The sequence below is a fragment of the Podarcis tiliguerta genome, assembly GCF_965153285.1.
Source record: "Podarcis tiliguerta genome assembly, chromosome: Z".
NCBI classification, from domain to species: Eukaryota; Metazoa; Chordata; class Lepidosauria; order Squamata; family Lacertidae; genus Podarcis; species Podarcis tiliguerta.
The window spans coordinates 19,100,985-19,114,848 of NC_139553.1; the positions used below are offsets into that span (position 1 = coordinate 19,100,985).

The 13,864-nt window shown below is 45.9% G+C and overlaps 1 protein-coding gene across 6 annotated transcripts in view; it reads right to left on the reverse strand.

Moving 5' to 3' along the window:
* Positions 1-13,864, reverse strand: part of EDA (ectodysplasin A) — a 50,800-nt gene that overhangs the window by 3,940 nt on the left and 32,996 nt on the right. For all 6 annotated transcript variants that reach the window (XM_083423916.1, XM_083423913.1, XM_083423914.1 and 3 more), the window contains exons 3-6: positions 4,966-4,992; positions 2,149-2,310; positions 1,462-1,496; positions 603-654 (exon numbers count right to left, since the gene is read on the reverse strand). In XM_083423916.1, coding sequence (XP_083280042.1) covers positions 603-654; positions 1,462-1,496; positions 2,149-2,310; positions 4,966-4,992 — 276 coding nt within the window. The remainder of the gene's footprint in view (positions 1-602; positions 655-1,461; positions 1,497-2,148; positions 2,311-4,965; positions 4,993-13,864) is intronic.

Below are 13,864 nucleotides of genomic sequence, written 5' to 3' on the forward strand. Positions count from 1 at the left end.
GGATGGGGGCTTGGAAGGAAGAGGTTTTTAACCGGGGTCGGGGGGCCACCTGTTAGGAATACTTTAGATGCATTGCAGGGGGTTGGACTGGAAGACCCTTGGGGCTCCTTCCAACATCACAATTCTATGCTTCGTTGGAGGTTTTTAAATAGGTTGGGTGGCCATCTGTCGGGTTTTCTTGAGCTGTGACTCCTGAACTTGCAGAGAGTTGGACTAGATGACCCTGTGGGTCCCTTCCAACTCTACAATTCTGATTCATTGGAGGCTTTTAAGCAGAAGGTGGTTAATGACCTGTCTGGAGATTCTCTAGCTGGGATACCTACGTTTGCAGTGGGTTGGACTGGATGACCCTTGGTGGTTCCTTCCAACCCTATGATTCAATCATTCACATGATGTTTTTAAGGGATTTTTCAGCTGTGAGGCCTGCCTTGCAGGGGGTGAAACTAGATGACCCCTGGGATCCCTTCCAACTCTACAATACTAGGATGCTATGGCCACGTGGGATGGGCCTTTTCTCCCCACACCCACCTTGTTAGAAGATATGGAACCAAAGAAGGAAGAAGGGGTGCAGTTTCCAAAGTCCAGTTCCTCAGGATTCTTACCATTCTTGACTTGAATCGCTGATCCCTGCCCTTGAAGGTGAACAACAGCCGGCTGCAAATTAAAAGAGGACCGCTTGAAATTACTTTTGCTAGGCACACATAAAGCTGCTGTGCCAAAGATTCCTGTGTTGCTTGTGATTCCTGCACTTGAGAACTAGACAACTCTTTGGGTCCCTTCCATCTCGGCAACTCTAGGATTATATTAGAGGTTCTGGGTGACCAAGGAAAAGGTTCTTTGGGATTCAGATAGGCAAAGAGTACCACCAAAGTTGCTCTTCAACAATTTTTAGCTACAGGAAGAGTCTGTGTGCTTGTAACCTTCAGGAGAGGCTGCTGTTTCAGATCAGTGGGGCCCTACCTAGTCTAGTATGCTGTTCTTGCAGCAGCCAAATACCCTGAAGAGCCTAGGAATTGAGATAGACTGCCTCTGGACTTGGAAGTTCCATAAGAGCACTGGAAGAGCCTAGCTGGATGAGGCTCTCAGCCCACCTAGTCCAGCATCCTGTTCTCATAGTGGCTGACAAGATGCCCTAAAGGGAAATCAGCAAACAGAATTCAAGCATAAAAGCCCCCTCCCCTCCTGTGGTTTTCAACAACTAGCATTCATAAGTACTGCTGCCTCCAACTGTGCAGAGAGAACACAGCCATCATGGCTAGTGTCCATCAATAACTCTCTCCTCCTCCGCTAATTTGTCTGATCCTCTTTTACAGCTATCCAGGCTGGTAGCCATCATTGCCTCCTTTGCTAAGAAGGGCTTTTTTGTTGTTGTTCAATAAAGGCTAGCTTTCCATGTTAAGAAGGGAGAGCTTTTCTAGATGAGGATTCATTGTCATTCTTCCCTCAGGATAGATATCTCACCTGTACATCTCTAGGTCCTGCTTTATCCATGGCACCTGCAAAACAGAATGTGTATTAATATCGGGTGGCGCTGTGGATTAAACCACAGGGCCTAGGACTTGTCAATCAGAAGGTCGGCGGTTCGAATCCCCGCAACGGGGTGAGCTCCCATTGCTCGGTCCCTGCTCCTGCCAACCTAGCAGTTCGAAAGCATGTCAACGTGCAAGTAGATAAATAGATACCGTTCCGGCGGGAAGGTAAATGGCGTTTTCGTGCGCTGCTCTGGTTCGCCAGAAGCGGCTTAGTCATGCTGGCCACATGACCCGGAAGCTGTACGCCGGCTCCCTCGGCCAATAAAGCGAGATGAGCACCGCAACCCCAGAGTCAGCCATGACTGGACCTAATGGTCAGGGGTTCCTTTACCATTCTATTCTATTCTATTCTATTCTATTCTATTCTATTCTATTCTATTCTATTCTATTACAGCCAGGGATAGCCAGGTGGTTCAGCATTTGAACCACCATGACTGGCCTTTCCCCTTTGCCCAAATGTTCAATATCGACCCACCAGAAGCTCCAGTTTTGCCTGTGAGGCCATCTCCCCCCATTTGTGGTATCAGCTGATGGATGGAAGGATGGAGTTAATCCTGCCCTAGCTACACAGGCCTGTTTTGCTCTTATGATTGCCCTTTGCTGAAGCAGCACTTACCAGTGGGGCCTTGCAGGCCAGGGGGGCCTTGGGGGCCAGGAGGTCCTGGAGGGCCGGGAGGTCCCATCACGGCGGTGCCAGGAATCCCAGGGATCCCTGGGATTCCGGGGGGGCCAGGAGGTCCATGTGGGCCAGGCGGTCCTGGGGGGCCATGTTTTTTGCCTGTGGAAACAGTGCGTGTTAATTTTCGCTTCTGAACAGGCACCCACCTTTCTTCCAACACACAAACTGGAACTGATTGGCCACTACTCTCCCCTGCCACAGACTCTGGCCAACATAGGTTTTTTTCTTTGTTTCCTTTTTTTTAAAGGTTATATGAGATTCTGCAAAATACTATGTAATCAAGTAGCATCTAATGACAATATACACAGTCCATATACAATTATAGAGCACTGCCGAATAAAAATAGACATAAAATAAAACCAAAATAAATAAACCACAAGTACATGAATGCGTGGAATGTAGTGATTGGAACTATTTACAGCTTAGACATAATGGTTAAACAAGGCACCGTTGCAAAACATGGGCCCTATCATGCTACGGAAAAGGAATTCAAGAATTCAATGCCCTGAGTCACTGTTTCAGCCATATTCATTTGTGGGCCAAGCAGGGTCTTTTGCTACGTTCCTCCTTGCTTACAAATAAGATGAAGACCGACAAAACAGGTACAAAATCATCTGTTTTCTTTAGCCTCTGAGGACTCTCAGCTTATTAGTTAGTTTTTCCAGCAGGGCAATATCCATCAGTTTAGTGCACTAAGGAGTACGATCAGCCCCCTCTAAATTTTTCGACACAGCTCTTAAAATCTTAGAATCTTAGAATCATAGAGTTGGAAGGACCCTGAGGGTCATCTAGTCCTGCCCCTTGCAATGCAGGAGTTGCATCTAGATCATACATGACAGATGGCCATCCAACCTCTGCTTCAAAACCTCCACTGAAGGAGAGTCTACTCCTCTCGTGGGAGTTTATTCTACTTCTGAACAGTTCTTACTGTCAGGAAGTTCTTTCTGATGTTTATAGTCATAATCTCATTTCCTGTAACTGGAATCCATTGCTTTGGGTCCTTGATCTGGACACTATACTTATGTTGATGCAGCCGAGAATAACATTAGGGGTTTTTTTTGCTGCTGCATCACACTGTTGACTTATGTTAAGCTTGTGGTCCACAAAGACCCCTAGATCCTTTTCACATATACAACTGGCAAACCAGATGTCCCTTATCTTATATTTGAGCAGCTGGTTATTCCTGCCTAAGTGCACAACCTGACATTTGTCCCTGTTGAAATTCATTTTGTTGGTTTGGGCCCAGTTTTCCCATCTGTTAAGGTCTACTGTGGCATTAGCTAGCTCTTCCAGTTTGGTGTCATCTGCAAATTGGGTGAGCATCCCCTCAATACCTTCATCAAAGTTATTTATAAAGATGTTGAATAACAACAACTGGCCCAGGACAGAATCCTGCAGTACCTCACTTGCCCTTTTCCCCCAGGATGACGGGGAATCATTAGTAAACCTTCTTTGGGTTCCGTCAGCCAGCCAGCTACAAATCCACCTAACAGTTACTGTACTTTGTCCAGCCTACAGTTTACCAGCTTCTCCACAATAATACCAAGGAGGCCTTTGTAAAAAAAAACAAAACTAAAAACCTTTGAAGAGAAGCGGTAATAGCAATAGAGCTCTTGATTGGGCCTAGCATGAGTTTGAAAGGTTTCAACATTTGTGCTTCCTACAATTCCATGGAGGCCTTTGTAAAAAAAAACCCAAAAACCTTTGAAAAGAGGTGGAAATAGCAAGAGAGCTCTTGGTTGGGCCTAGCATGAGTTTGAAAGCTTTCAACATTTGTGCTTCCTACAATTCTTCATTTGGCATGGAAAAATCCAGTCAGAAGGCCAATCTGGCTCCACCAGGAGATACAACTTTGCCTGTGAAGACATTTTCACCTCAAGCCATGCTAGTCTGTCAGGATGTTCTGCTCACTAGCCTCCCTCTTGAGGGAGAGGGGCAGAGAATGTGGAAGCAGTGGCCTGGCCAAGACCTTTGTATGCCTCTGGGTTTGACCTCAAGGGAGAGGGGCCCTGGTTTTGCCCTGCTTATTTCTCTCCAGGTCTCCTGGGGTAAGGCGAGCATGGAGCGTAAAGCTCAGAGGCAGCTGTGGTTAGGGTTAAGGTCAAGGCAGAGGGGTTTCAGTCTGCAAAGGAGCTAAGCACAACCACCAGGAATCAACAGCTCTAATTCATGCATTGTAGGGGGGGCACTATGTGACCCTTGGGAGTTCTTTCCAAGCCTCCAATTCTAGGATTTTAGCAGCTATTCTTCCTGCTGGATCAATCATAGGCTATGACCGCTGTCTTACTGCGTTTGTTTATTTATTGCATTTGTAATTCACCTTTCTTTTCCTCCAGTGAGCTCAGGGAGTTCTCTCCCCTTCCTTATTTAATTCCCCACAACAACCCTGTGAGGTGGGTTAGAAAGAGAGGCAGTGACTGGCCCCCAGCGGCACCCTGTGAGCTTCATGACTGAGAGAGAGGATTTGAACCGTGGTCTCTCCTAGGTCCTTGTCCAACACTCTATAACTGCAACACAGTGGCTTGTCTCCCCCTTCCCATTTAATCCCCACAAGACTGTGAGGTAGGCCAGGCTGAGAGGCAACAACCAGCCCAAGGTCACCCATGGAGCTTCAAAGCTGAGTTGGGAATTCAAACCCTGGTCTCCCAGCTCCTAGTCCTCATTTAATCCCTACAACAACCTTGTAAGGTAGGTTAGCCTAAGAGGCAGTGACTGGCCCAAAGCAGGACAGAAGAGGTCTGAATTTCTGCTTACCTTTTTTCTTTTTTGTTGGGCTTGCACCTGCAAAAGAACAAGAAGAGATATTTTAGTCATGGGGAGACAGAATGACAGAATTCTGGAGTTGGAAGGGATCCCCAAAGGTCATCAAGTTCAATCCCTACAATGCGGGAATCACAGCTGAAGAGTCCCTGACAGAAGGCCTTAAAAACCGCAAATGAATCCTAGAATGCTATTAATGTGACTAAGTCCTTTTGATGATACCAGTGTAGATGTACTGTCGAAAGAGCTGGTCTTATAAATCATCTTAGCAGCTCATTGGATCTCGATGGAAGACAGCCCCAAATCTTACACTGGGTACTTGGTACCACTCACTCTGGAACAGAGCTAGAATTGAGAAAATGACACATAACTTGAGATTACGACAAGGCCCAGAGAACCTCCAGATGCTTTTTATAGGATTTGGCATTACTTTATTATGCACCCAGTGGAAGCATAGTTTTGAAGATAATCCTCCTCACCAGCCTAGCAAATTAATTTTCAACTACAAGTAGGAATGAATGATGAGATTTTGGTGCATTCATGCAGACATCTATCCATACAGTGGACATACTTTTTGTATCATCTATTAAGGATCACACTCTGGAAGGTTCCTGGTTTTCAAGTCAAATAAAGACCTCTGAGGGTGGCTGATGCCTTCTGTTGTGTGAAAGAGAAAGGGGGCACCGTCCCCATCTCTCCCCTCCCCCCATCAGTTAAGAGCCGGCTCTGGTTCCCCTTTGGCAAAAGTCATTCTAGTAAATGAAGCTTTTAGTGAAGCGTCTTGTGAAACGGCTTGACATCGCCTTCCAGGGAAAGGTGGCTTTAATTACCTGGCATTAAAGGAGCCCCTCTGACCTCCTTCGCAAAATGAGAAGGATAGTTTTCCAATTTTCCAGACACCCGGCGCCAGGGGAGAAGCTCTTCCTATTGTAAGTAAGTCGCTGGGCGAAAACCTGGCATCTTGTTTAGATTGGACTAGATGACCACTGGGGTTCATTCTAACTCTATGATTCTATGAAAGCAGATTCCTGCTAAATGTTAGGAAGGACTTTCTGGTGGCAAGAACCATTTTGACAGTGGCATGTTCTCCCTCGGAAGGTGGTGGGCTCTCCTTCCTTGAAGGTTTTCAGCAGAGGTTGGATAGCTATCTGCCAGGGCTTTTTTTAGTTGTGATTCCTGCATTACAAAGGGTCAGAGTAGATGACCCTTGGTGTCCCTTTACAATCATATGATTCCACAGAACTGGCAGTTCCCCAAGACCATATTGGCTATGAGTCCTGGGAGACCCACTCCCTTTTTTGCAGGCCTTTCCCATCTGGCCAGGGAGGATGGAGCTTTGACTCATTCCAGCTACAAAAGCTGAGGCTGCTGAACAGAATCTTGGGCTGGGGTGTTGTAGAGGGTTGTGTTTTGGGTGGCAGCAGGGGGGCTTTTTGCTGGTTTCTTCCTTCCTTCCTTCCTTCCTTCCTTCCTTCCTTCCTTTCTTTCTGTATCTTTATCTTAGATCTTGTAGTGATTCATGTGGACATTGTACAGCTTGTTGTGTATTTTTAAATGTTCTATTTATTGTTTATGACTACTTTTGCTATGTTGTATTTATGTATGGTGTGTTAGGGAGGGGTAATACCACTGGCGGAGGACACTTCATGCTCCTTCTGGGGTAGTTTGTCCACCTTGGGGCCCCACCCTGCACTCAGCTCTCACTTGTGGCTCCTAGAAGCTGTCAGCATATGACAGTGGCCACACACTGGGAAACAGCTCCAACTGGCTAGCTAAACCAAGTGAGGGTAGCCGATGGGTCTCAAACCCCCAGTAAGTTAGGGATTTCCCTTGTGTGCGAAGACAGCCTCTGGAGGATTGAGCGGATGAGACCAATAATCAGTCCAAGGGTCAAGAAGGCAGTTTCTGCATGTGCTGTAAAGGAAAGCAAGGGCCAGATAGGGCTCATCAACCTGGGAAGGTAGCCCATCCAGGAGAAGGAAAACTACAATCCTAAACCTTTGCTGCCTTGCAGGACATCTTTGGAGGAATAAAATGCTAAGGAGTAAACCCAACACAAATCCAGTGTGGGGTCCCTAAGACAGTTGGGTGTTGCCTTTTTAGCCTCCTTCAGGCAACTCCTGCAGCCAAGTTGGTGGCAGACATATTCCTCTGTTTTCCTTTGGACCACATCAGTGCAGCCGGAAGGACAGCTCGGGACCTCCATACACACTGCCCAGGGCTGTGCCCCAGAGAGGTTACCTGGGTACTGCTAACACAGCGATTTGACTTGACCGCTGGATGCGCACTCCATTGTCTCCCGAGACAGATGGATGGCAACAACATATGTATTTTTGCATGTTGTAAGTTGCCTTGAGCATGGGTTGAACAGTGGAAAGATGGCATACAAATGAATCTATGTGTGTATGTAATTCAGCCAGCTGTACAATATTCTGCATTTAGGCACTTCCTCATATTTCAAAGGCTACATTAAGACACAGCTATCAGTCCTTTATCTTTCACTGCCGTTTTCTGGTCTAGCACTCAGCAAAAACCTTTCAGATGGAGATTCTGGGGGACAAAAACAAAAAAACACAAAAAACACAACCCTCTTTTGTGGCCCACAAGCTTTGTTTTCCTAACTTCCAGTGAAGGAAGGGGACCCTTCTTCAAAGACCCACAGGCTATTTCCTCTCACATGTTTTGCTGTAGCATGGCCATGGATGTTCAGCCTCATTGGAAATTGATGGTAGGGCTGAGTTCACAAGAATAAAAGCAGTCAAATTTGGGTGCAGGAGTTCTTTAAGATACCCTGCTCACCCACCCCAACACCAATATCATGGTCAGTGAATTCCCAATGCAGGTCCTCAAGTCAACAGGGGGATGTATCCCTCTTAGAAAGGAGTTTATCTTCTGGTGGACCTCTCATTCACATGAACAATCTGACACTGGTAGGTCTGAATGGCCATGAATAAGGAAAATCCACTGGGAAGATCCATTGGGCAAGATCTCTTAGAAATATGGAATTGCATTGTTTGAAGAGACCCCATCTAGGCCAATCCCATGCAATACAGGAATCACAGAATTGCAGGGTTTGAAGGGATTAACAGGGCCCTCTCCTCTAATCACCTGCAATACAGGAATCACACTGAAGAATCCCTGACAGGCAGACATCTGACCTGTTTAAAAACCTCCAAGGAAGGAGAGCCCACAAACCTTCTGAGGGAGTCCATTCCGCTGATAAACAGCTCTTACTATCAGGAGGTTCTTCCTAATGTTTAGTTCTTGCCATTTGAATTCATTGGTTTAAGTCCTACCCCTCCAGAACAGTAGAAAACAAGCATGTTCCATCTTCTCTGTGATAGCCCTTCAGATATTTGAAGGTGGATAATAAATCTCCTCTCTGTCCTCCCTTCTCCACGCACCTCCAGGTAACATTTCAGCAATTTGTATCAGACTCCAATTATACCACCTGATTGCATAAGAACGTAAGAAGAAGAACTGCTGGATCAAGCAAAAGGGGGCTTGTCTAGTTCTCACACTGGCCGATAAGATGCCCCAAATGGAAATCCCACAATCAAAACTTGAACACAAATGCACTCTCCAGTTGTAGCCCCACCATCTGGTACACTGAGTATCAGGAACTGGCAGGACCATAAGGAATGGTGGGAGGCTCCAGCTGGAGAATCCCTTAGGGAAGTCTCAGAAGAAGAGGGCTCAGAGCCAGGGAAGGGGTGGGGGGACACGGAAGGCAGGTCAGAGGATGAAGTTGGGGCAGAATGGTTGGGTGTTGAACAAGCAACAGGCTTGAGTGAGAGTGAGGAAGAAGAGGGAGAAAGCACAACAGTTGAATGACAGACAAGCTCCAGGGGAGGTAGGAGCTGAGGTTGCAACAGATTCATATGAGCCTGCTGGTTCTACTGTATTCAACTCCCCACTTGTTCAGTGCTAGAAACTCAGATATATAAGCTAGGCGTCAAAGGCTCCTTTAACCAGGGTTATGGTCGCCAAAACAGGCATCTTCACTTGGGCTCAAGTAGCTGATAGCCAGGTGCAAAATGTGCCTGGCGAATTTCAAACACTGCCCTTGTAGCTAAGGACCTTTACATATAGCAGAACATTGAGGTTGCTGGGGCGGGAGGGGGCGCTCCCTGGTGGAATTTAAGACTGCAGGGAAAACAGCTGGACGTGGAGGAGACTTAAGAGGAAAGAGGGAGGACCAGATTGTCAGTTCTGGCAACTGCTTTACTTGGGCCAGTCTCGCTGTGTTTCTCTGTTTGTATTCTGTTTCCTTGAATGAAGAATCAACTTTACCGCTTGTCTCTTGAGTCTCTGTGCTGACATGCAGCTGAACCAGTCCTGGCATTGAGCTAGACTACCCCTGGCATAAAAGTTTCTGCTTTCACAGTCAATGTCCAGGCGAATGGACACCTATCTAGTCCAGCATCCTGTTCTCACAGTGGCCAACCAGATGCCCATTACAGGAAACGTGCAAGCAGGATTCAAGCACAAGACCAACTCTTCCCCGCCTGCGATTTCCAGCAAATGTGATTCAGAAGCACTGGAGACAGAGCACAGCTTTCATGGCTAATGGCCACCAATAGTCCTCTCCTCCTACATGAATTTGTCCAGTCCTCTTTTAAAGCCATTGAAGTTGGTGGCCATCGCTGACTCCTCCAACATTCAACTTCATTGGATGCCCATCACCATGAATTGGTCCGGACAGGTCCCCTTTTGGCCTGATCCTGTAGGATGTTCTTCAGATGTTCTTATGAACTTGAAGGCAGCAGGGGTTTCCCCAACCCAATAACCCGACATGGAAACAGAGTGCTGCAAACCTGTCCGTTCAGCCTGTCAGTGTTATGAAATTATATATGTGTGTGTTTATGTGCATAGATCACATCACACCGCAAGAATTATAAACAGAAGGAAAGCAGAAATAACTGTGAGGCAAATGCATCTGAAACGGACGGAGCCAATTCGCTTCAAAGGCAAGCTGAGGGGGAATGAGAACCATATGGGGGGGACGTCTATTACAAGATGTACATCTGTGCCAAGTGCGGTTGAGGGAAACTCTTGGACGGGGCAGGAGATTCTTCCCACAAACACATTTTTTAAACCCCAGAAGATGCAGGGAGCATGCCTGTGACAACCTCAGATGCCCGCGAGAGTTTGTGGAAATCCATAGAATTGTGGAACACAAGTCATCTAGTCCAACCCTCTGCAATGTAGGAACCATGGCTAAAGAATCACAGAATTGTAGAGTTAGAAGAGATCCCCGAGGGCCATCCAGTCCAACCCCCTGAAATGCAGGAATCCCACTTACGGTGGTAAATCTCCTCTCAGACTGGGGCACTTCAACCTGTAACAGAGGAGCAACTGACTTAGCCCTAGCAGGGCCCATTTCAAAGGGTGCTGCTGGCCACATGTGAGCATCCCACAGTTCCTTAATGAAGTGTTTCAAGATCAATGCAAAGGGAGCCTTAAAAACATGTGCTGCACCAATCCTACACAGAATCATAGAATTGGGGGACCCCAAGGGTCACCCAGTCCAACTCCCCACAATGCTTGGTAGAACTAGAAACTAAGAATTACAGAGTGAGCCTTTGAGGGGGGATTTTGAAGAGGTGAATAGATTCTAGGTGACCATGATGAGAGAGAGAGAACAGAAAGATCCTGCCAGAGTTTGACAAAATTGAATACTTTCCAAGGCCCTTGTTACACCTGTCCACTACCCCACTGGACGCCAATTTCATAGCATCCCAAATAATGAAATCATATTTCACAGGCTACATGAATGTCCTGGGATATTATTTTAAAGCCCTTAACATAAAAGGGGAACAAATGGAAGGAGAGGCAGATTCAGGACAGAGAAAAGTAAGTCCTTCTTCACACAGTGCAGGGTTAAACTGTGGAACTCATTCCCCTAGGAGTCATCCACTTGGGATGGCTTTAAACGGGGTGTGCACATATTCTTGGAGGAGCAGAGGGTTACGAATGATTATTAGCTACGATGCCAATGTGTATGAATACCAGTTGCTGGAATCCCCAGGAAGGGAGAAGGCTGCTTTTGTGTTCAAATCCTGCCTGAGGTTTTCCCATGAGAGCATCTGGTCAGTCACTATAAGAACAGGATGCTGGGCTAGATGGGCCACTGGCCTGATCCAGCAGCCAGACTCTTATGTTCTTCAATGGGCCACACCCTCACAAAGAACAAAGTTCATTATATAATCAGAGCAATTAAAAAGAAGAAGAATTTAAGTTCTTAATTAAACTCAGATTCTCCCCCTTTCCCCCTCATTCTATGACTTTATTGCAAGAACTGGCACACTTCTTAGCTGGGAACAAATTCATTGCAATGTTAAAATCATTTGCCTGGGCTTCCTTAGGAAGGTGGCCAAGTATTATGATCAAATTCCCTTTAGAGTGGAGTAAGACGAGCTCTCTCTTCTCAACTCCCTAACAGGAAAAAAAACTGAGAAGAGACTCTCCTCTGGTTCCAGGCAGTCATAGGATCATAGAACTGTAAGGTGTGGAGGTACCCCAAGGAATCAGAAATAAAGAATCTCCTACAGATGGCCATCCAACCGCTGCTCAAAAACCTCCAATGTAGGATGTAGATGACCCCTGGAGTCCCTTCCAACTCTCTACAATTCTAATTCAGGAGCAGCAGAACGAGACAGCTGATAATGTGTGTCCCACAGATACGTTTTTTGGTGTGTGTTGTGTAATAAGAGAACCTGTGGCACAGAAGACATAAGTCAAACCTCTTCTCATACTTCAGAGAATTAGCTGTAGCCTCCAGCTCATGAAGGCCTCGTCTCTCTTGGAAACATTCCCAGGGCGGAGAGGAGAGGGGGGGAAACAGCTGATAATGCAAGATGGAGAGAATAATACCTTTGTAGGCTTTTGGCCTTGGATATATGTGTAAATAAAAACATATATAGTGTCCTGAAGTCTCCACTGACCTTCCTTACAAATAAACTAAGCCTGGGTAAGCCTGGGAACCCTGGCCCAGAGTCTCCTATCACTTGGGAAACTGTGGTAGCTGCAACACTGGTGTTGGGTGTGGGATCATGTTTACTGGAGGAGGAAATGTGAGCCCTTTCAATCTATGGTCAGGTTGTCTATATGTGCAGATAAAACCACGTATCTTAAAGACACCACTGTCTCTGCTGACCTTCGCCCCAACAAAACTCAACCTGGGTAATTGCTGGAACCCCTGGAGTCTCTCAGGGTGGGGGCACATAAATGAACTAAAGAAGCAAACTCAGGGTCTAACTCTGAGTATATTTTTTCTTACTGTGCCACTCACAATAAGGAGAGGCTATAGAATTCAGTGGGAAGAGCCACAAGGAAGATGGGAAGTTGCTTTATGTAGAATTCAACCCACTCTTTATTTGGGGTTCATCTAGCTCAGTGTTAACTGGGATTCTTTCGATGGTATCCCTGCATTGTATGCAACTGGACTACATGACCCCTGGGGGTCCCTTCCAACTCTACAATTCTATGAATAACAATAATGACAATGAATTTTAGAGGATAAACTCTCTCCCAACAGTTTCAGGAAAAAGCCAAGCTGTGGCACCAAACAGGAGGTGCTTTCCAGCCAGGGACCAGTTTACCTGTGAGATTTTGCCTTACCCTATAAATACCCACACAACCACTTCAATCAGCGGAAGAAGCACTGTTATAGGTGCCACAAAATCCCTGTTCCAAATGTGCAAGGACGCAAATCATTTGGTGTTGCAGCACTTACGCTTTGGCACTCCCTACCTACTGATATCAAGTAGGTGCCTTCGCTGTTCCCTTTTTGGTGGCTACAAAAAACATTCTTGTTTCATTAAACCTGCCCAGATGCTTCGAAAGTTGATATGAGTTTTGATCTGTTTTAATATTTTAACTTTTGTATGTTTTAAAGTCTTGTAACTCCTTTCCTGGATTTTTATTTTTTTTTTGTAAACTACCATGAGGTTGTTTTACAATTAAGAGGTGTAATGTTTTTATGAAACAAATTTTTTAAAAATAAGCCTGTACAAGGCCTGAATTTTGGACAAGCAGCTGAGATTTGTTGGAAAGAGTCAGCCTCATCCTTTAATGTATACAGACCGAGAGAACCTCGTCAGTTCTCCAAAACATGAAGAAATGTCAAGTTAAAAAATAAAAAAGGTTAGGAAAACCTCAGACATGCAACTAATTACAAAATTACTCAAATACTTGTCCAATTCAGCCCAAACTTGTCAGCAAAAGTGTCTTGGCAGGAGGAAGGCAATTGTGCAATTGCAACCGCTTGAGCTCAGGGCTGGGGAGTTAAGACATCAAGATCAGGCTCATAACGGAAAAAGGAGCTGCAAAATCAGAAGGCTGAGCACGAAGCTGATCTTCATTCATCCACCAGTAAAATAAGAAAAAACTTCACGGTCTTGAGGATCACAAAGGAGTGGCACAGAGGAAGATAGACCAGGAAATATGTTTGCATGCAATGCTTCTGAATTGCAGTTGCTGGAAACCACAAGAGGAGAGAGTTGTTGTGCTTGGATCCTGCTTTCAGGTTTCCTTTTGGGGCATTTGGTTGGCCACTGTGAGGACAGGATGCTGGACTACATAGGCTATTGGCCTGGTCCAGTTTATGTTCTTGTCCTTACGTTTTCATATTCTGCAGATTAAGCACTTCTTGGATTTGCTCAGGAAATAACATGAGTGCACAAAACCCTGCAGTGAATAAGGAGTGATATGAATGAGGACTATAGATTCATAGAATTGTTGAGTTGGAAATAACTCTAGGGTCGTCTAGCCCAGTGTATCCCCAACAAGAGCCATATGGCCCCCTGGAGGAACCCAGGATATTCCAGGGGGGGAGGACAGGTGAAAATTGCACAAATGGGAGGCCACAGCATGAGGCTAAGGCACCACA